At 36.4% G+C, this 24,052-nt stretch overlaps 3 protein-coding genes across 4 annotated transcripts; all 3 read right to left on the minus strand.

The window, feature by feature from the left end:
- Positions 1 to 7,905: 7,905 nt before the first annotated feature.
- LOC113313693 (cation/H(+) antiporter 15-like) lies at positions 7,906 to 10,779 on the minus strand. 2 transcript variants are annotated; one of them, XM_026562487.1, is made up of 3 exons: positions 10,419 to 10,779; positions 9,316 to 10,297; positions 7,906 to 9,210 (listed from the first exon to the last, which is right to left on the minus strand). In XM_026562487.1, the coding sequence occupies exons 2-3, from the start codon at positions 9,916 to 9,918 to the stop codon at positions 8,065 to 8,067; spliced, it is 1,749 nt and encodes a 582-aa protein (XP_026418272.1). In that variant the 5' UTR covers positions 9,919 to 10,297; positions 10,419 to 10,779; the 3' UTR covers positions 7,906 to 8,064. The 2 variants fall into 2 exon arrangements, with proteins under 2 accessions (XP_026418272.1, XP_026418271.1); XM_026562486.1 differs by having other exon boundaries at positions 10,415 to 10,779.
- Positions 10,780 to 12,238: 1,459 nt separating this feature from the next.
- On the minus strand, positions 12,239 to 15,287 carry LOC113307981 (cation/H(+) antiporter 15-like). The gene is made up of 3 exons (XM_026556447.1): positions 14,778 to 15,287; positions 13,689 to 14,690; positions 12,239 to 13,578 (listed from the first exon to the last, which is right to left on the minus strand). The coding sequence occupies exons 1-3, from the start codon at positions 15,093 to 15,095 to the stop codon at positions 12,409 to 12,411; spliced, it is 2,490 nt and encodes an 829-aa protein (XP_026412232.1). The 5' UTR covers positions 15,096 to 15,287; the 3' UTR covers positions 12,239 to 12,408.
- Positions 15,288 to 18,131: 2,844 nt separating this feature from the next.
- LOC113310456 lies at positions 18,132 to 20,192 on the minus strand. Its single transcript, XM_026559148.1, has one exon. It carries the CDS (start codon positions 19,840 to 19,842, stop codon positions 18,334 to 18,336), a length of 1,509 nt encoding a protein of 502 aa, XP_026414933.1. The 5' UTR covers positions 19,843 to 20,192; the 3' UTR covers positions 18,132 to 18,333.
- Between the last annotated feature and the right edge of the window lie 3,860 nt (positions 20,193 to 24,052).

Raw genomic sequence — 24,052 nt, forward strand, 5'->3', positions numbered from 1 at the left:
TATTAGTCTCAATTCTCTGTAATGTTAGTACTCGATTTTGCGCTTATTTTTGGTGTTTTATGTCTTTGTAGGTGTTTTTGGAGAAATAAACATGTGCCGGGAAATCGGCTCGAAAAGTGACATTTAGACCTCCGGAGAAAATTGCTAAAGACACCCCTCTCAAATGGATAAGGGGCCTCCAATTGATAAGGGGAAATTCACCGTTATTTGCACCCCACATCTACTATTTGCACCCTATGGATATCTGCACCCCACTCTGGTTAGGGGGAAACCTTTCTCCACGTTCAAAAGGAAAAATTGGAGGGAACTTAAAGACCAGTTGCAGCGACTTCACAGATTTGGTTTTGAGCGAGTTTATCTCGGAATTCTTCAAGGATATGGATTGATATGGTCTGGGTACGATTAAACAGGCTGGTAGGTGGATTTGTTACCCAAAAAAAGGAAGAATTCTCGAAACAGTGAAGCTCTTTCACCGGCGCGTGTCACCAGATCAAGTTCTGGGTAAGTTTACTCAAACTTTTACACGGACTTGGAGTATTTTGGGCCTGTTAGGTCGATTCAAGGTTGGTAAGATATAAGTTCACGTAAAAAGGGGAAGGTTTCGTCTAATCTCAACAAAACAGAGTAAGAAAGTTTATCGGAAATGATTTTTTGATACAGACTGATTCGAAGTACCCTGTTAGGCTTCAATATGGCAGGTTATTGTATCGGATTCGATAAAGAAGGGAAGAAACGTCACTCACAAGGAAACATGGCAGAGTATTCTCGGGTTATCATTCTTTGTTATTTTTGGAAGATTTCGTAGATAAAAGGGAATATATTTTCTATATCCAGGTGGTATTCTATCTTGGGAAGAAGGTTGGATAAAAGAGAGAAGCCGCATACAAAAGAAACAGAAGAGGAAATAAATCCCGTGACTTTAGTTTGAAGAAAAGTTGGATTTTCTCGAGATTTGATTGGCCCTGTCATTTATATAAGGGATGTTGGGAAGTAAAGGATGGTCTGTCGAGAGTTTGGGGGTGAATAGAGACCTTGGGGGTAGCTGCTGAGAAGAAAACTAGGTTGCAGAGACGAGTTCATCACCAACAGAGAAGAAGAAGAAGAAGAAGAAGAAGCACACAGTCCACACTTTCTGTGTGTCGTTAATTAGTGGTGATCTTTTCTCCAGTATTGCGACTGTCACTTTTTGACAGTTTTAGAGTATAGTTTCTTTGCAACAGTTCATCATCTTTCTTGTAACAGTCAGAGTCTGTAACAGTCTGTTTGTAACGCCGTTACAGCGTTGCAAACTGCCTGAGTTATTATTTTTCTCTTGTTTTTCACACTTTTGAACCATGAACACCTATTTTGAGCACGTGAATAATATGAGGAGCTAAACCCCAACACTGGGACAACGGAGGAAGCTATATTTCATCCATGTGGTAATTTAGTTAATTCTTTATTTACTTTATGCGCCGATTTTAATTGAATTAAGGCTTCTATTAATTACCTGTGACTTTGTTTGATGAAGCATGCTTAGTCCTAGGGATTCTTGATGCTCCATGCTTATGACCTACAAGTAATATTTTATGGGATCTACTTTGGCAAAGAATAGAATTAATATTTGTTTTATTTTGAGTTATAATCGCTAAGGATTAATTTCTGAACCACTTGAATATGAAAAATAGTGAAATCCTGAGTCCCAGTAATCTCCCGATATTTGTGACAACCTTGTGAATATATTTTCATTGTTTATACTATTAATTCTGAAACCAAATCTCTACAAGTCTTAAACGAACCACTTTTCTTACCACTGTAAAAACTACATCAGCTATGAGTGTTTAAGGTTGTGTTGAATAAAACACAGTTTGTTGCTCTCCCGAAAAAGGTTGGGAGTAGAAGAATTAGAAGATACATTTTGTTGGGTTTAATCCTTCATAGGATCACTATAGTTTACTCTCTATAGGACGCTATATAACCAATAATATAGACTCAGATGACATACTTAAACAATGTTTAATATACTCCTTTGTAGGAATGCATTTACGGATATGCGTTAATCCATTATAGGAATGCATTTACGGATATGCGTTGGAAGAGATTCAGTTCAAATTCACTGACTCTTCCTTTAAGAGTCTAATCTGTGATATGGTCATTTCTAGACTACAACAGAAAAGAAAAAATACATCGGATTTGTGTAGGTGTCATGATTTATGGGTTCAGTTTTGGATTAACAAAACATTTAGGTACTTAGTTTTCGTTGATCTATAGTTGTGTAGTGTTTGTAATCAGATTTGATTCAATTATTTTTTCTTCTTCTATAACACTATAGTATTTTGTGTTTCCTGTTGAGTTATATTTTTTTGTAACTAATTGCATAAGTTTGTAACAAGGTTATGGAGCTTTGTTTGTGGTTTTCAGGCAAATATGCTCAGGTATTTCTAGAGGAAAAATAAGGAAAACATCAAATCAAAATCACCTTTTGTTTCGAACTTGTTTACTATAATGAAAAATCATGTAGCTTACGGTGGGGATTCTGAATACGGAATCGTCACAGGCAAGCATAAAATTTTCAGATTTCTTTCGAGTTTTATTTGGTGACTTAGCTAGATCATACTTTGATGCACATTTATTTTGAGTTTTATTTGGTAACTTAGTTAGATCAGGCATTGTTGCATAGTTCTTTTAAGTTCTATTTGGTGATTTGGCTAGATCACATTTTATTTTATTTAATAAACTTTCGGTAATATACGTATTTTCCAGTTTGAGTGAACTTTATGATATTTAGATTACTTCTATATTGATGTATGTGATTTTTTTCAGTTATATTTTTAGTTATGTTCTTCAAGAATAAAGTGTGCCCCCAATGAACTTATGTTCTTGGTTCGCCGTTGATCATTTATCAACTTATCTCACTAAGTAATTCATCCCTCATTACATAAGCAACATAAATAATAACACTAAGAATATGTCCAACGGACACCGAAAAAGTCCTAAATTTAAGGTACGTAAGATTCTTGATGTTTTCATCAAAATGTTATCTGATCTCCCACTGAAGTGAAGTGTGACGGAAGAATGTGAAGGTAATATTTAATTGTAGATCAATGATCAAAAAAAATCCCAATTAAAATAAAAAATTATGGTTGGAGATTTTTTATTTTTTTTAATATCCTTAAATTAAAAAAAAAAATTGGTCTTACATGCCAAAGAAAAATTTTAGACATAAGACACACGCCAAGTTACCATAGGAAATATTGTAAATCAAGAGGTGAGATTTAGATTGGGATGCCTGGTAAACATTATTTAGAGAGCAAGCGCGTAAGCAAAAATTCGGACACTGACAAAATATTATGAAGCCCATCCGTGCTTTCAACGTTTGTTATTCATGTATAATTCTCCAAAATTTTCAATGTTTTACATAAACTAAGGAGAGAGAAAACTGAAAACGATAAAAAGTAAATTAAAAAACTGTAAAAAGTAATTCAACTAATTTTTACCCAATGTATATATTCAGACTACTCTAGGATGTTTTAACGTTTGCTCGACTTTTTTTGTTTCTTCTTCTTTTGTGGTCGTTGTTGCATGACTAATATAGACTCGGACGTTTTTGAGTCGGAAGAAACAAGCATCTCACTTATAACCCCTAATTCCGGGAATTCATTCCATTCATTAAAAGCTTCCAATAGTTTTGACGATACTTTGCCATGTCTTGGATAATCGTTAATCTCCCATGAGAGCTTTCTCTTTTGCATTCGTTATTATATGACAGAATAATATCAAAGAGTATCTCACATTAATTGAGAATACTAAAGTTTAATGAGAGAATAAAGCTAAGTAAGGAAACAACATAATATCTAATCTATTACACCCCCTTAGTCGGAGCGGGAGAAGAGCAGACGCTCAGACTAGCACGGAAACGAGTAAACAACTGTGGTGGATTGCCCTTGGTAAAGGTATCAGCATATTGATTTTCCGAGGGGATGTGTAAGACATGAATGTCACCAATACAAACACGATCACGTACGGAATATATATCAATCTCCACATGTTTGGTGCGTTGATGTTGAAACGGATCGCCGGACATATAGACTGCACTGACGTTATCACAGTATACATTAGTGGCACGTCGTAGAGGTAGATGAAGCTCAAGAAGTAAGTTTCGAAGCCAAGTATTACTATCTGCAACTATTGGACTGCATAAGAAATATCTGATCTAGTGAAGGCAGACAGAATAAAGACTGTAGGTTGTTCAGTCAAAGTAGTAGGAGCCAGACTAGTAGAGGTGGTAGCGGAAGAAGTGGGAGGCACTGTAGGTCTGCGCCTGTGGGGAGGAGTATATGGAATAGGGAAATTGAGGACAATATACGAAGGGGCTGAGGGAGCTTTAGGCTTAAGATTACGTAGAGTTTAACTAGTGGATGATCCACTAACTGCAAGAAATAAGTAGAAATAAATAGAAGATCATAAATCGGACAAAAATGAGAATGAACTGATAAGCAAGAGAGAAAATCAACATTAACAACGACAAGAATTCATGAGATTCATAACAAAAAAAGGGGACGTTAGAACAAGAAAGTAATCCAAGAAGCACGAAATAGGAAACAACCAAGATTTAGAAGATAGAAGAGACCAACATTCTGAGAAAGATAAACGAAAAGATAAGAGGAATTCATTTTCTAAGAAATTGAAGAAGATGAGAAAGATAAGAAAAGTTCATGTAGAAAAAAAGAAAATAAGCAACGATGTGCATCTTGCAATAGTCGTTCAGTAGATTTAGCAGAGAGAAAAGATTTCTGAAAAAGATAAGAAAAGAAAAGTTCATGTAGAAATATAGAAAAGAAGCAACGATATGCATCTTGCAACAGTCGTTCAGGAGATCTAGCAGAGAAGAAATATGAGCATAAATTGTAGAGAAAATAGATCGAGTTTAGAAAACAACTAATATGGAAAGAAAGAATCATAGACGAGATTGGAAAGAAAAGAGATTGTAGATTTGAGAGAAAAGCACAAAACTGAAGAGAAAAGATCAATATTACTGGAAATTTGATCAGTAGAAAGAGAAATCACAATCCATAAAGCTTCAACAAGAATCTTCAATGAAAAATCTCCAACAGTTAATTCCAGATTATCGGAAACCAGATCTGAGATGCCAAACGAAAACGAAGGTGGGTTGCAGCAGCAGAAAATAAAATTGATGATGATGGTGATAGTGGTGGAGGTTGTGGTTGTGATGGTGGTGGTGATGGAAAACCAGGCCTAGAATCTTACCTGAGAGATGCATACATCTCTCAGTCTGATACCATCTTGGATAATCGTTAATCTCCCATGAGAGCTTTCCTTTTTGCATTCCTTATTATATTACAGAATAATATCAAAGAGTATCTCACATTAATTGAGAATACTACAGTTTAATGAGAGAATAAAGCTAAGTAAGGAAACAACATAATATCTAATCTATTACCATGTTCTCTTCCAATAGTCAGAAGCTCGAACGAGCTTTCGATTCCTTTAATACTCGAAATAAGATCTACTCCATCTTTTACCATCTCTTCTATATACTTTACATTCTTGGAACCTGCAGTTTGAAGCCTAAACCCATTTACTGTATCTTGATTTTTCCTCTTCTCTTTTGACTTTTGTTGGTTCCTTTCACCGGAATGCATGAATCTAATTACTGCCAACTTTTCGTTAATGTCATCTCCAATTCGAGCACCATAAGCCAATGCCTCACGATCATTTATAACGCCCAAGAATATAACCGCTACGTTTGATGGAGAGTTATTATAATTTATACCACCAAGGCTAGGGGATTTGGTTGGACCTTTGGCAATTAGTATACCTACAGAACAAGGTTCCTTCTTTATCAGGGAGGTTCTTTTATATAAACCTAGTGAGAAAATATTGCCATGTATTGTATTATAAGGTGAGATGGTTGTGAAGGAGCTCATTGAAACGATTCCTTTGTTGTGATGTGCATATAATGTAAAGGACTTGATGATTCAGGGTGTAGGGTATAGAAGTGGGTATAGAAGTGGGTCTAGAAATCATTGGAGGAAACACTATTTGGGAAGTTCGAAATGGCTTTAGCATTCATGCATTCACTGGAAATTGGATACCAGAAGCTTCTCTTCCTCTTTGTCATACTTATCATAATACTAACATGTTAGTTGCTGATTTCATTGTAGCTAGTACAATTCATCAATAGTTTCTTCACAGTGGAAAATGATCAAAAGATTTTTAGGATCATAATCCCTCTCATTGGGAATGATAGATTGGTATGGTTGCATACTAAAACTGGTGGTTTCTCGGTGAAAACTGCTTATAAGGCTCTAGCAGGTTAGCTTCAATTCATGCAGAACCCCCGTCCTAGTAAACATTAATAGGTCCCAAACATTATATAAAATAATAATTCTATTAGAAAATTACAAACAATTTTCATAAAGGTCAAATTTATATGTAAATTATATATTAAATACTATTTATATCAAGTTAGGGTTTTTGAATATATTGGATGTAGTATAAAAATAAGAACTACAATTTCATTAAATTAGTCAATGGTTGCACATCCTAAATACGTCATGTCAAACCGCAATGGTTCAAATTCAAAAAAAAATAAGAACCATATATTTTTAAATTAATGTATTTCAAAAAGAAAAATACATTATTAACATATTTCTTGGTTTAAAAAGGAAAATATATTATTAACATATTCTATAAAATAATAAAATATTAAATTATTGATCATATAATATCGCCTTAAAATAATAGGATTAGGGTGGTCCCAAACCTATTATATTATAGATGTTTTACTGTATTTGGAAATGCATAGAAAATATTCTTCATACCAATGTCAGCTTCATGCAATATAGAACCCAAACTGAATCATGTTGCATGTGTGATACCAACTCAGTTGAAACAGCCGAACATCTATTGTTATTTTGTCCATAAGAGAAATCTGTTTGGGCCAACACTCCTTTTGGTCACTTTGTCTCTTTTGAGGAAGGGGAAACATCTGACATAGACATATATGAAGCTGGTTTGATGATTGGTTGAAGAGTAGTAATAGTTTAGCAATTAAACAGTCGATATTTGTCACGGCTTGGTGTATTTGGAGAGATAGGTGTTTCCGAATTTTTCAAAATAAAAATGTCATTCCGATAAATACTGCCAACTATGCAATGAAACTGATAGCAGACATAGATCGTAGTATGCCTATAACACATACTCATCCAGTTACATTACCTGCACTTGTTCAGATCCCGAACAACAATGGTCGATATGTGGAGAGATAGGTGTTTCCGGATTTTTCAAAATAAAAATGTCATGTCGTTAAATACTGCCAACTATGCAATGAAACTATCAGCAGACATAGATCATAGTATGCCTATAACACATACTCATCCAGTTACATTATCTGCACCTTCAGATCCCGAGCAACAATGGTCTTCCTGATATGTGTAGTATTCTTTACTGTGATGCAAGCTACAATAAAGATATTAATGAAGCGGGTTCTTGCCTTGTTTTAACTAATATGGCAGAGACCTTTGGAGGATGCAAACTCATCAAAGGAGTAGCAAGAATAGCGGAAGAAGCAGAGTGCATTGTCATACTAGAAGGAATAAAATGGATGGAAGACAAAAGCATAAGTAGTTTCTGCATTCGCAGTGATGCAAAAAATACAATCACTTATTTGAATAATAATAACAACCAATTGTGTTGGTTCGGTTAAACTATATTAGATGACTGTCAGTTTCTCTTGAACAATTTTTCTTTCTCAAGATTAGATTATGTTAACAGGAATTTCATATCTTTAGCTGATAGAGCAGCCAAGCATTGTAGAAGGCACAATGTAATAGGAGAATGGTTAAGTGATAAACTTGCTTTTCTCTTAAACATGTAATCTTTTCTTTGGAATGAAATTTAATATTTTAGTAAAAAAAGAAAAAATTGTCCAAAACTTTCAATGTTTTACATACACTAAGGAGAGAAAAAATTGAAATCGATAAAAAGTAAATTAAAACATTGTAAAAAGTACAATTCAACTAATCTTTACCCAATGTATATATCAGACTACTCTAGGATGTTTTAACGTTTGCTCGAGTTTTTTTGTTTCTTCTTTTGTGGTCGTTGTTGCATGACTAATATAGACCCGGACGTTTTTGAGTCGGAAGAAACAAGCATGTCACCTATGACCCCTAATTCCGGAAATTCATTCCATTCATTAAAAGCTTCCAATAGTTTTGATGATACTTTGCCATGTTCTCTTCCAACAATCAGAAGCTCCAACGAGCTTTCAATTTCTTTAATACTCGAAAGAAGTTCTACTCCATCTTTTACCATCTCTTCTATATACTCTACATTCTTGGAACCTGCAGTTTGAAGCCTAAACCCATTTACTGTATCTTGATCTTTCCTCTTCTCTTTTGACTTTTGCTGGTTCCTTTCACCAGAATGCATGAATCTAATTACTGTCAACTTTACATTAATGTCATCTCCAATTCGAGCACCATAAGCCAATGCCTCACGATCATCTGGACCGCCCAAGAATATAACTGCTACGTTTGATGGAGATCTATTACAATTCATACCACCAAGGCTAGCGGGTTTGGTTGGACCTTTGGCAATTAGTATACCTACAGAACAAGGTGCCTTCTTGAGAACGTTTATGTTTACTCTTCGGATCCTTGTTGTGGACTTGGACTGTGTAAGAATAGCTGGTTGGTGATGAAAGGGTATAATTATCAGGGAGGTTCTTTTATCTAAACCTAGTGAGCAAATATCGTCGTGCATTGTACTATAAGGTGAGATGGTTGTGAATGAGCTCACTGAAACGATTCCTTTGTTGTGATGTGCATATAATGTAAAGGACTTGATGATTCGGGTTGTAGGGTTCATTTCTGAAGGATCGGTAGGGTTTGTTTTGTGAGTGATCAGTAGAGGTGTTGCACGGCCTTGAAGTTGGATTAGGTGAAGAGTGTAGACGCAGATGGGACTGTATGTTGTTGCATTGGAAGCTTCGAGAAGATTGACAATGCTCGGGACATTCTCTTCGTGGTAGACACAAGCAAGAATTCGAAGTTCTACGTTGGGTTTGGAATGCTGGATGGTTTTTCTTTTGTAACCTACATATTTTTTTGAGGGGTCATAGAGAAATTTGACAACGACTGAGATTGAGCCCGTCATGATCAGCATCGTAAGCACCAGACTTCCGTAAATTTCCCTGTCAATAAGCTGCAAGTACGTAATAGCCCAAGTCACAGAGAAGAAACATCCAAGAAAAAACAAAAGACTGATTAATAGCCAGTTAATGTATGGTATAACTATAGAGATGTTTACCTTAAGACCCATTGCTCGTACCCATATTTGTATGTCTAGTACACCTTGGACATTCATGACGAGTCCTAGAGTTAGAGCATCTTGGATAGGGGTTTCGGAATAGATAGCCGTTATTATAGTTCCAAAGAACTTCCCAACGAAACTGAAGAATGCCAGTAACTGAACGACCACAAAAGTTGAACTTCTTATTTCGGACAGCATGAATGGGCATGCTCTGGCAATTACAAGCACTGGCACTAGTATACCCGTAACAAAACAATCGAGTTTATCTTCTATTGCAGCTCCCAACGGCGGTCCAGGTGGAACAACCAGACCCAGAAGCAGCGGACCTACCAAATAATGCTTCCCAACAATCTCACCGGCCAGCGAAGAAACCAAAACCGTAAGAAATATGAAAAATACGTACTCTTCCTTGACTGCTGCGTCATCATGGCGTTTGTGTACCCATAGCATTATGGGTTGTATAACGTAGATGATAATTATGATGATTGTTAAACAACTGCAAAGTGTCCACATAATATTCTCTGGAGTTTTTGAAAGTTCGCTCTGTTTAAATGTTAAAACTAAGAAGACAGAAATTAAGCTGCAGCCTCCGCTGATCATGGACGGAGATTAGGAGATTTAGATCAGCAAGGAAGCTATTGATGACATGAGGTGAACTCAGGGATGTTAATCCTGCAATATAAGGGAGAGATTCGAGTATTTCTCTGGGCACCCAATATATTTTATCTTTCACTAAAATGTAAGCCACTAAGGTCGCAAGGACGAAAGGGAGGCAGAAGCTAAGGAATCCTACCAGCAATGCCATTTTTCCTGATTTTCTTACCATACTTATATCTGTTTTCACTCCAATAAGGAACAGAAAAAACATGGAACCGAAGTACTGAACTGTCTCCAATATATATAAAGATGCATTGGCGAACAATTTTTTTGCGAATAATTCTGTTTTCCCCAAAAATGAAGGACCTATAAGTAGACCTCCCTGTTCCACACAATGTATCAAAAAAACCGTGATCAACATAAATCATTTTAGATACATGCATCCATATTAGCTTACAGAAAAATGCAAGGGCATGGACGAGGGAGAGATTAATCTTACTTACGATCATCTGAGCGACAAAAGAGGTCACTCCCAGGGGTTCCAATACAAATTTCATGGCTGATGTTGCAAAAGCTGTGATAGAAGCTTGAGCCAAGAAAACAGGAATTGAATAGTTGAAAGGATCATCTCCGTACCATATGCTCGACTTTTTATTCATTGCAAGTGGTTGAACTTCCCATAAAGTTCCATTAAGATCCTTGAGTTCTTTCGCTTCGTTGACGAAACGAAAATATCCAGAACAATTATTCAAGATTGTCGCTGTGTCCAGAAATATCGTCGTTGAATTCATGATTGTCGATAAATCCATGGTTGTTTCTTCAGATCAGATGAGATCTGAAGAAAACAACCATATAACAAAAAGAAAAATGTCTCCGCTATTTTGCAAATTATAGGACGAGAGGAATGAACGGTTTACCGCCAGGTGTTATTGTGAATTCTAACCACTTAGATTTTTTGGCCTTACTAGTTTGTCTCAGAATCTTATTATGGGTGCGTATATTTAGCATTTTTAAGGTGCAAAATGTTACAGCTGAGATTTTTTATTAACAGAGCAAATGTACAAAATAAAGCATGTTGGTGTATTATATGTGTAGAACAGCTTAGAGCTTCCTCCTCCAGTGGAAGAGGAACATACTTGGCTATTATACAAAATTACGCTGCTACACAATTATTGGCTTGTAATGGTCTATACTCCGCCAATGATAAATGATCCTTCTTTTCTTATTTTTTTTCTTAGTGACCATTTATGCGTGTTAGACGTTTATCGGATGAAGGACTTATATGACTAAAAAAGATTGAAATAGATATAGTGCCGAGGAGGCACAAAATCACAAAGATACAAAGAAACAACAGGAGGCAAATCCCCCAGAGGGATACAAGGTATATGGTACACATGTAAGAGTACTTAAGATAAGACTCAGTCTTTCACCTCTTGAAAGGTACTTTTTCTTCTATGGGCAAGTCTCTTCACCATATCTTCTCAATAATTAGATCCCAAATCCTTGCTTGTCTAACCTTAGCTCCCATAGGTAACTCCAAGTAAGTGAAATGCAAAGAACCAACGGTGAAGCCCTCAGTAGTCAGCTGCTTGAGTACCTAGCACCAAATATTCTTGATATATCCTTGAATGAAGTGCACAGTTGCGTCTTGCTCAACCATCCTGTTTGTTACTCAGTGCCAGTGGTGTATAAAAATGAAAAGAAAAAAAAAAAAAAAAACTCTCATTTTGCTCAATCATCTTGGCAGTGAGGGGAAGTTCAGCAGGGGCGACCTGAGATCACATGAATACACCACAGCAACAAACAGTGAGTGTCTTTGATTTTGGGTTTCCTCATGTGATCTCAGGGTGCTCCTGTTGATCCTCCTCACCTCTTTTTGCATCTTCTTGTTAAATAATCTCTCTGCTTCATTTCGAGAACTATTGAGGATGATTTCCACTGTTCTTTTTAATGTAAACCTTTTTTAAACGTACTTTTCTCATATTCTGTACTACATATCTGTTGTACTGCTTACAAGCATTAAGTATAGAGTCAGCAGTACTCAAAGAGACTGATAAAAAGTACACATGTCTGTACTACTTTTCAATCCATTGTACTTACTTTTTTGAGTTTCACAAAAAATGGCAAGATTTAGTACTAGATTTGGTGTATCCCTTTTCTTTTTCGTGATTTGTAGTACAATAGACCCATTTGTTCAGTACAAATCCTTCCCTAGCTATCACTCTACTTTTGGCCAACAAAAACCATGGCCTGTTCCAAACTAGTTTCTGTCAATGAAGTGAAAGAAGAAATCATGGCGTTTGTTTGTTTGTTTCTAGGAAAATTTACTTGACTAATCAAATGAAAATTGGCAATTGAAGTGTAAATCTACAAAAACTGCATCCAGAACTTAATAATAGCTGTTTGTTTGCTATGCATGTTACATGTCCTAAATTAATCAAATCCTACTCTTTGCTTCCCCTCCAAAAATCCATCTCTCCTTTACTGTCAGGTTCATGGCATATCCTCAGCTGGCTCGGCTATTCTATGCTGGGGTCGTGGACTTTCAGGAAGGTGATCTGTTACACAAATATGTTGTTGCACCACCAAAACCGAAACAGGGCTCGTGCAATCCGGCGAAGCAAGCATATCTCCCACCAATCCCAGCTCCGGATATTCACTCCACTCTGTTAAACCCATCAACAAAGGCGAATCCGCTTCATGCCGTCTTCCTACCAATATTAGCTCGAAATTCTCCTCTACCATTCTTATAGCACGTACCGTACCAACGCCATTATTCACAGCCTCTTCTCGGTAAGTTATTCTTTCGCAATCTGAATGATTTTCTTTAAACTCACTCACCATTTCATCGTCTTTCCTTTGTTCTACTGCATGATGATTACTTGGTTGGATATCACATTGCGCCTCGGTGATTCGAAACAGAGTCAAATGTAAGCTTGATTGGTCGCACATCCGTGTTGCATATGCTAATGCTTCTCTATCATCAGGCCCGCCTAAGAAGATCATGCAAACACGGCTGAAAGCTCTATATGCAGCTAACACTGATCCGGATAAGTTCCCACGGTCGATAAGAATAGCAATCGAACAAGGAGCGTTATTTAGGATATTTATGTTAACGCTGCGATGATGAGTAGACTGAATTGTTCCATCGACATTCCACTGTACGTGGAAAGGAACTATTATGAGTGAAGTTCTTCTGTTAAGTCCAAGTGTACAAACATCATCATGGATTGTGTTTAACGGTGCGACACTAGTGTAAGATCGAAGAGTGATGAATTCTTTGTTTTGTTCTTCATATATCCTGAAGGTATTTATGATTAGTTCAGACCTTGCTGGTAGTTTATTTAGAGACTGGTGGGTGATAAACATAGGAGCGGTTCGACCAACAAGTTCGACGAGGTGAAGAACGAAAACAGCGATAGGACTATAAGGAGTTGGATTTGAAGCTTGAAGAAGGTTTATCATGGTGGGTACATTTTCTTGATCGTAGACACAGACAGCTACTCGAAGTTCTGCATTGCGTTTGTTGTGTTGAATAGTTCTTTTCTTGTAGCTTATGTATCTCTTTGAAGGATTGTACAGGTATCTCAACACGGGTGAGATTACTGCCGTCAGAAGCATCGACGATACCGTCATTACCGTGAAACAATTACCGCTTATAAACTGCATCCAACAACAAAACAAAACATCCCAAGGAAAAATCAAATCAAATGGTAATTTATTGTGCGGTTCCACAGTGCATAATGCAAGTTGGAGTAGAAATTTATATGCACCTGAAGTTGCACTGCACGGCTAAAGAATTGAATATCAAGGAATCCAAGGGAACCCAAAATGAGAGCAAGAATGAAGCCTTCTTGGAATGACATTTTGCAAAGGATACAAGGTACAATAGTTCCGACCATTTTACCTATCAAAGCAACAACACTTAATAACTCCACCATCAAAGCAGTCTTCATGTCTACCAATCTCACATCCATTTTTCCACCTAGTATCAAGTAAAACAGTGGCAAAAACAACTCTGTAGCAAACCACTCGAGTTCATCCGTCAATGCAGATCCAATTGGCGGTCCGTCCGGTATAGCTAACCCGAAAATCGTCGGGCCAAATAACAAATGTTGGCCGAACAATTCACTTAAAAATGCACTTAGCATCATCATTACCATTATAAATGTTAAGTACCATTCTTTCACTGGTTTGCCCTCTGGTGATTCTCTTATCATCCAAAGCACAATTGGTCTCAAAACCAATACTATCACAAAAACTAGTGTCAATGAGGATACAATGGTAAACACCCATGCTTCTGCTCCACTTCCCATGGTTTGTTTCACTGTAAAACCAATATTTAGCATTGTCATACTTAATAACCCACTGATCATTGATGCAGAAGTTGCAAGATAACCTAACTCGGAATTCAGAAGGTTGAGATCCGCTAAGAGGCAACAGATGACATGAAATGAATTAGAAGATTCTAAAATGGCGACGAAGAGAAGAGAGCTTTCTAAACTATGTTCGAGTTTAAACGAAACTGCCAAAATGTAAGCTAGAGGAATTGTGAGTAGTAATGGTAATATGAAAGTTGCTAAACCTATAAACCAAGCTCGTTTTCCACATCTCTTTACAATTCCAACATCCATTTTCAATCCAATAACAAACAGATACAACATACAACCGAAAACTCCCAGTGTTTCCGTTGGATATACACTCTTCAATGTGAATACATGTTGCTTGAAACTTTCATCTCTCGAAATACCCGAAGGTCCTATAAGTAAACCAGCCTGTTGCATGCGTAAAGTTACGCGATTAGAGTATGCTACCGATCAAATATGCTGCATGAGAGAAAGAGAAGGGACATAGCACATTACCAATACTTGAGGAACAAAAGAAGTTTGATGAAGAGGCTGCATAATGAACATCAAGAACCGTGTCATCAAAGCACCGATAGAAAATTGCATGAGAAAGTTATCCACGATGTAGAACAAAGGGTTATCTCCAGACCACAAGCCTTTCGACCCTGCTTTACTTGAATCAAAACATAGGAATGTCCTACCGTTTATCGGTATGTTTAACACTATTGAATTATCAATTGTTACGTTAAATAATGGCATTCCTGGTGGTAAACCTTGCGTCAATCCTCCTGGGGGTAAACCACCTTTGCTCAGCATTGCTTGTAAAGCACTCATGGTTGCCTATAGAAAATTATCTAGAAAGAATATACAACAGAGAATGTACAAAAAGATTCAGAGAAGAAAACTTGGAAAACACAGCCGAAACCAAAACAATGGAAAAAAAATCTTGAGGGAGAGAAGTGGGATGGTGGTGTGGCTTGGAAATGAATGAGGTAAAGAGAGATTTTAGTATTTGACTAATGGTACTGCTGGGTTCAGCTTATCCTGTGGGTAGCAACAACCAAAAGATGCGGTAAAACATGTATCCTAATTAAGGTAAAATGGATGAGAATTCGTTTTTGTCTACTCCTCCTGCATGTTAGAGACAATTATGGCAGTTAGATTCAACCGAAATGCAGTAATATGTGCGTAGAGAATTAACCCAAGAAATAGAATGCATGAATCCTATGCGCCTTGAATGCATTCTCATAGGAAACATTTTCCATGAGATTCATGCACCATTCAAATTCCCAGAGTGATCTGTGCATGATCGAACCCAACAAAAACAAACCACATCAATCAACCATGGATGGACCCATTGAAAACAATTGGAACGGTTTTTTGGGGACTACTCAAAAATGGCGGGGGATTACTCTCCATTTTTTTGGATGAATATTAGAAGTAATAATGAGTCAGCCCTTATCTAACTTTTCTTCTAATACCAAACTTGTCCTTGATAATTAAATTAGTGTAATGATTAGTGAGTCAATTAATGATTAATGAGATTAAATTAATAATTTGATTTTTTTCAAAAAAAGAATTATAGAGGGGGAGAAGAAGAAGATGATAATGAAGATGAGGGTTTTGGAAGAAAAAAATTTAGATCTTTTTCTTTAAGAGGCACAACAAGAGTATGATGTTTTGGGTACTCACGGATACTTCAAATATAGTTAATGGTGCTTGAATTGGCCAAAACATTCCTAAAAATGAACAATTTACTAATTGATTTTGGTTTCGTTAACAAAGTTCGGTTACAACATTTGAAGAACAGGTAGCCGAACTCATTCTGCAAGTGTAGTTCGGTTAATGTTTCTAAAAACACAGGTAGCCGAACTCAGCTTTAATAGAGTTTTTTCTTTCAGAGAAAAGTTCGGTTAGGAGAAAAAAATTGCGACGTAACCGAACTAAAAGTTCGGCTGGGAAAATAAAATGAAAAAATTTGCGACGTAACCGAACTCAATATATAGGTTTTCAGAGAAAAGTTGGTTAGGAGAAAAAAATTGCGACGTAACCGAACTAAAAGTTTGGTTAGGAAAAAAAAATTGCGACGTAACTGAACTTTTCTCTGAAATAAAAAACCTCCATTAAAGTTGAGTTCGGCTAGTTCAACAAAGTTTTTCAGATAATTCCTAGCCGAACTTTTATCTGCAACTTCCATTTTCAACTCATTTTGATGATAACTTCTCATTTTTTTCAAAGGAAAACGAATGAAAAGTAATGGATTTGTTATAATTTTGATTTTGATTTTATTTTGTTAATGTTTTAAATTAAGCTATATATAGAGGTGGCGGTGGTGGTGATTTGAGGTGGTCGTTGGTGGTGGTTGGTGGTGGTGAGCGGCGATGGTGATGGGTAGAGGTGGTTATGTATATATAGGTGGTGGTGTTGGGAGGAGGTGATTATATATAGGTGAAGGGTAGGTTAGTCATTTCCATACTTTAGGACACTCCTTATAAATATAGGGTAGACATTCCTATCACAAAGTAATCCCCCACCATTTTTGAGTAGTCCCAAAAAAAAAAATGGTTCAACAATTGTTACAAGAGACGCATCGCAGTGGACGGCTTAAGTATAAGCCCAATGATGTGGAGTCCCCAACCTCTCAACTGAAAATGTGTCTGCCCACTTGCTTAAAATACTTGCAAGTTGCAAGGGTCCAAAACTTATTCTTCGTCTCCCGTAGCATTCATTACAATGAGACCGTCACATATGTTAACAATTAACACAGTAATTTGATTTATTGCAATAACTCAACATTAGGGGACCCAAAGACAAAAGGTGGTCCTAAACGAAAGAGAATCAAAACAACCGAGAAAAAAGATAATATCCTAATGCGGAAAAAAACGAGTTATTCAACCAGAGCAAAAAAGGGTATAAAGTTCCCAAGCAAGTTACAGTCAGGAAACTTCTGACACCTTTGAGGATCAGTCATCATAGATATCTGGAAGCCGTCTGATGGCACCAGTCAACTGAAAGCAACTTAAGAAAATTCAACTTCCTCGAAGAGAATTCAACTGCAAGCGGCAGTCATTTTTTGGTTCAATTGGAAGGTCCTTTCACCTGGGAAGCACTTCAGTTACGACTTGGGATCAGAATCCCCTTCAACGCCAATCTATATGTTAGCGGAGAATCTTTCTTAAACTGTGCTCTTCAACCAATTCGGCTGATCAGAACCCTGAATTGTGTTCACAAGACCTGCTGGAGTTGTTGAAGACTGAACAAATTGAACAAAAAAAAATCTTTGTGCAGTATTTGTAATCCATCAAAGTCGGAGACGAAGACTGGATTTTCACAACAAAAAAATCAAAGTGCCAATGTTGTTCTTGTTACTGAACAGAGCAGTAAAATGAAGGAAAGAACAGCTCCGCTGGAGTTTCAACTTCTGATTTCTAAATCAACAGAACTCACAAAAAAGAAATGCTGGTCTACAATAGATTACCAAAACCTAATGAGTAAACAAAGACAGCAGAGAGTTCTGAGTCGTTTCAACCTACACACAGCTCCTAGAACGTGCAACTCATCTTGAACCCAAATTACTTCATGGAAAATGAGGGCACCAGCTTTAGCCTTTGGTGTTTGGTATCCTAGCATCTGAATTTAATTCTTGTAAACCTAACCCTGAAGTCCTGAACCATAAAGGATCTTATAGCATGGAATGACAGCTTAACTTATTTGGACTCCAGTTACAGCTGCTAATCACTTTAAAATACTCAACTAGGAGGGCCAAGAACCTTTCCAGTCAAGTTCACAAAATAAGTTCCACACAGAGACATATTCAGATTCCTATGAGCAAACAATATCTCAAACAAAAGATCAAATGAAAACAGACAGTCAAGGAACTACAGAACATTTGGTATTTTCATTTGCAGGTATGACAGTAACATAGTAATTGGCAACATAAAAATGTAAAAAAAAAAATATGAACTTTCCAATGCTACAATTTTTTGCACTAAGAAAAAGAAAAACAGTATCCAAATCTAAGAAGACTGAGAAAAATATTACAGAACATGCGTGGGTGGAGATTGTTACCAGTCTAATACCATTGATGAACAAGAACTCCGATATCCCGCAGAGAATTAAACAAACCCAAGCATTGATCATAACTCTGTTCATACTTAGAACTTCTTTCTCCAGGACAACATCTCTGCCATCTATTATAGTGACACTCAAGAAAGATTTCATCAATTAAACAAATTGCTCCAGTTTCAATTAACCTCGGAATCAAATCGAATTCAGTTCCTTCAATATCCATTTTCATGACAACAAAATCTTTCTCCGAAACCGTATTCTTCAACCAATCAGCAAAATCAAAACCCTGAATTTTATTCACATTATTAGCAAGACCAGTATCAGATTTGACAGGTTTAATTCTCCCCATACCAGTTCCTTTAGCTTCAATATTCTGACCAGGGTCTCTATTCACCTCAAACAGTAAAGTTTCATTTTTCACCCAAGCTGCATATGGTAAAAGATTAATCCCTTTCTTCAATTTGTACTCTTGATGAAAAGTCTTATCAGCTTCAATTGCATAGATATCAAATGTCTTGTTTTGTTTAGGGTACTGTTTCTTAAACCAACTTCCAATACTAGATCCATAACTTCTTGCCCCAACATCAACATACACATACCTCTGCTTGAAATTTATATCAGCCAATGTAGGTAGATACTTGACATTCTGGATATTCTTTTTCAATGTAATCCATGGTTTCATCGGCTCTTCTTCGATTAACGGCTCCGCATACTTCACCAATTCTCGCTTATGAGCAGGAACAGAACATTTAGTTCCACCATCAGAAATTCTCATCTCATTATCTCCCTGGTAGCTGTTTTTCTTCATAACAATCTCCCGAACAGACGAATCATCGTCGATATAGCGAGTTCGAATCAAACTACTGCAATTGAATAAACTTATAAATGAATTGTAACTATACAAATCTTTAGTTGAATTTGTGTGAACAACAATAAACCCTTCGGGTTTAAGTGTTCTTTGTATCTCAGAAACTAAATCTGACTGACGAATCGAACGATCAAGACCACCATTACCAATGAAAATGAAATCAAAAGTATTATCAGCAAATGGTTGTTTATAAACCTGACCGAATTTAACTAACGGAGGAGATGCTTTCTTGTAAGTACCAATTGAATCTGAAACACCAATTTCTCTCAATGCAAATACATCTTGACCAATCCTTGTTTCACTTTGAATACACAAAGCTTTCGAATCAGATGATAGAAATCCTTCAGAAATAAGATCTTGAAATATTGAAGAATAATAAGCAACACTTTTCCTCCATTCTCTACTATTCCAAAGATCACGAAGTTCAGGAGAAGATCCAACTGTACCGGCAACGGAAACTGCAGCATTGGAACCGATTCTTACACCGGCTCCGGCAAGATTCAAATTCTCACGGCTTGAAAAGAAACAAAAATCATCAGCTGAACAAGATCCCCCTGTGATTGTAACTACATATACAAATCGAAGAAGAAGAATAAAAACTCCACATAATAGCGTCTTAACCAAAAAACTTCTAGTAGATTCCATTTCACTGTATTGACGAAAAAGAAAAAATTAAAAAATCTCTGAAGAAGAAACCCTACAAAAATAAGAAAGAGTGAGAATCTGTGTGTTTATATTTACTAACGAGAACAGAAACGAGCAGAAGTATGATTAGCACCGATTAATGCTCTGGAAGAAGAAGAGAAGAAGAATAATGGAAGTTTTAATGGATTGAAAAGGACAGAATCGGAATTCATGATTTTCGCATTTGGATTTGAGAATAGAAGAAGAAATTTCCTATTTTTGTGTGTGTTTTCGTTTCGTCTAGGGTTTGTTGTTGGAGCGGAGAAGAAAACAGAGAAAGAAAGGGAAGATAAAGAAAAGAAGAATACGGTGGTATACGCGGGATGGGATGATGAGATGGGTGTGATTTACTGGGCGGAGGACAGTAGGTTCCACGCGGCTATCCAAAGTGGACAAGTGGGTCTATAAAAGATTTTGTTTTAGTCCTTGTGGTTTGTATTAAATTACGTGTTATGCCATTGCTGTTTAAAGTAAACGTTACACTGGAATCTTCTTCTTCTTGTTTTTGTTTTAGTCGGTACTTTTTGCTTCTTCTTGTTTTTGTTTTAGTCGGTACTTTTTGCTTCTTCTTGTTACCTGGTGGGAGGAAGGTGATTAGAGGTGTCATTTATTTTCTGTTTGTAGCAGTTTTTATAAGATTATTATTATGGTAATCGTGATGTAATTGGTTGATGGGTAGATCTAACTACATCTACACCTAATTAATCAACGTATGTAGAGAAGGTTCAGTATGTGTGAGCCTAGTTAGTAAGTTCGCGAATGATTCGCGAATCATTCGCGAATTTTACCGTTTTATTCGCGTACGTTTGTAACTCCGAACCCAAATCGCGTATTATGTGGCATTCTCAGATTATTCGCGAACCGTTCACGAATTTTACGTATTCCGAATGATACGTCCGCTTAATTCGCCATAAATTCTTTAGCTTTTACTTTTCAAAGACTCCACTTTTTGGGCTTTACTGCCTTCCGAGCATACACGACCGAATATTAGACGTGTTGTAATTTTTATGAAACAAAAACGACTGAAGAGATTTGAAGGTGAAGGGGAGAGAGATCTCAAACTCACTAACCAAGCATCTAAACCACCATACGACGTCCTCTTGGATAACTAATGTTGTATATATTATTAATATCATCATATTAAGTTTATTTTTTCTTTAAATAACTCACACATATGCATAAAAATTGGTCTATGACCTTATAAATACAAATTATTTGTTATATATAGATACCGAATTTTCAGAGCCGAACTCACATTTATAAATCGAATTATACAGTACGTATGTCGTTCCGAATTACTGACGAATCACGTCCCGTTGACCGAATTTTAGACCGAATCTGGATTTTACAAAACCGTATAATACTCGTACGTTTGCCGTTCCGTACGTTTACCGAATCCCGAATTGCTAACTAGGTGTGTGAGGAGCGTGTCAACTGACGTGTTTGACTTTCTTTGCTTGACTATTAGGTAGGAGGAGCTTAATTATCTTGATATATACTTTTAATAATGACATGCTTAAAACATCCATTAGTGTTTTTTTAATGGGAGAATCGCTTTAGAGTGAGACTAGTTTTATGTCTAAACATTTTTGGTATTGGCGAACTAGTCTGTCCGTGCTCAAATCGGTTCTACTTATCAAAGTCATTCCCAAATACTCCCTCCGTTTCTTTTTTATAGGCTGGTATGGGATAGCGGGGAGATTAAGAATTTTTTCATTCCGCCGTTTTTTGTGTTTCTTTCCATTTTTACCCTTATCTAATCAATTCGTCTCTCCAAAACAACGAAATTCAAAAGGGATTTCTCTTTGAAATTGAGAATAAGAAAACAACTCTTTCAGATTCACCATGAATGTTTTCTGGATCTGTTGAATCGAATTAAAGATGGATATCAATGTTTCCTAAAGAAGCAAGATGAATCAGATTGTTCAAATAAAAAAAAAAATTGATTAACTAAAGAAGAAGTTGAGAAGCGTCGTCAGATTGTTTAAGGGTTTGAATAAATTTGAGAAACATGATGGTCCTTCAATTTGGAGTTTGGTTTTAGATCAGTTTAATGATACTGATCTCGTTTCTCATTTTTCTCCCTTCAAAAACCTAGCAAGCTCAGCTTCTGTTGGTGCTTGGAGAAACCTTGCTTCCATTTCAGGTAATTTTAAATTTTAAAGATGAGTTCGGTACTTAGTTCGAAAATTGAATTCAGTTTATTGTTTTGCGTTGATGAAAATCGAGCGAGATTTTGATTGGAGTAAGTTTTTTCATGGTGAATGATTTTTGAAATTCGATGAAACTGTATTCTTGTTCCGAGATTTCCTTGAAATTCAAATGAATCTACAGTAGAAATTTCAGATTCTCGGCTCTGTTTTTGATGTTCTCTTGTTGGAGTATTTTTCTTCTATTTCTACTTTCATGAATTCAGATCATAATTCTCATGAATTCAGATTAGGAAAAGAGAATTTTATCAGAAGTTTTTGTTGTTAAATTTTGGGGGTCTTGGATTTGGGGATTTGGTGATATCAGACAGGAAATCTCAGATTTAGATGAAGGGAGTTCATACCATAGAGTTGCCAAACACCGCGAAGATCTCTGTGTCACATGATTCTAACAGCACTGTAAACTACTCACAGCACTGTAACCTCAAATGAGTTCATACCATAGAGTAGCAATTAGGATTTCATTTTGGCAACCAGTTTTGGGTGTACTATTAACAAAATGTCACTCAGCCACTAGTGGCAGGAACTCCACTACATATCAATTTCTCTAGTTCAATTCTTAACTGGGCTACAATCTTTATGTAGTTTTTCTTTTAGCTGTAACTTTCTGCCAGAGGTAGCACTCTACATTATTTTCTCATGTCATGTCTTTCAATAAAAAAATTGAAAATAAAATTTATATCAGCAGGAAGAGAAATGTGAAACTATCACCAAAGCTTTAACATTGTGAGCATTATTCTTGATCAGATTTGGAGTTTTCAGATGACTAGTTATGGTTACTCTTTGTGTATTGTTTCTTTTTCAGATAACTTTGTAGGGTATGCACAATTAGCGACAGGGGTTGATGTTGTTTACATGGTCTGCGGAAAATGGATGGATGAATTCCAGCTGATATTAAAGTATTGAATCTGAGTGAACTGTGTTGATGAATTCCAACTATTATTCTCAGTGTGTGTCAATGGGGATTCACCCTTTACGTGTTTGATAAAATTACCGAGTGAAATGGGTTTTGACTTGAATCAAATTCCTGAGGATAATCTATCTCAAGGTAATTTTCCATCTCCAATTACAATTCAATCTCCAACTATTAATGATTCAAATCAATATTGTCTCATCGATTTAAACGAATGTTACCCGGAAGAAGATGATGATGGTGATAGTGAAGATGAAGAAGAAGAAGAAGAAGAAGAGGAAGAAGAAGAAGAGGAAGAAGAGGGGGAGGAGGAAGAGATACACTGTCCCATTAACACCATCGCAGAACCATGATGGATTCTAAAAATCCGTGATTGGTAAGACACATCTGAATTCCTTGTTTCTATTTCAAGTTTTGGTTTCATTCACATTCATAAAGCAAAGCAGTACATTGAAGCAGTGATATGATATCTATCTAGTACCTAATATCTCAACTAAATAATTTTAATTTGCTTCTTGTTATCTCTTCATTTTTTTTTATTTTCCTGTTTGGGACGATCTATGTACATCATTTCCATAAGAAAATCGAAGAAACGGTGTGCATTACTGTAGTTATCTGGAACATATATATGAATTATTAAACACTAACAGCTGCATCCTTCAATGTTTGTCTCCATGGAGTATAATAGTTTTAGACCCTATGAAAGCAAATCAAATGAAGGCGAATACGAAAAGAAAAAGAACGGGCCAGCTTGCTATAGATTTTAAACAAACTATCATCGGCAACGATCTTTACCAGAGTTGGATTGATGATGCCTCTGACCTTGTCGGAAGAAAAAAGGTTTTAATATTGCACCACCTTCTATACAAAAATCTATGACTGGGAACAATACTTGGTGACTCTGCAGTGTTTTCCTTGTAGCTAAAAACACCTTTGTACTATGATGTTTTTGCAGAGAGCCAAATCGATCAATAAAATGAAGATAGCACAGCTCATGGACCTCCCTCCAGTAGCGATTGTATGTGGGTTGGCAGGAAAGCATTGCACA

The sequence above is a fragment of the Papaver somniferum genome, chromosome 9 (assembly GCF_003573695.1).
Source record: "Papaver somniferum cultivar HN1 chromosome 9, ASM357369v1, whole genome shotgun sequence".
NCBI classification, from domain to species: Eukaryota; Viridiplantae; Streptophyta; class Magnoliopsida; order Ranunculales; family Papaveraceae; genus Papaver; species Papaver somniferum.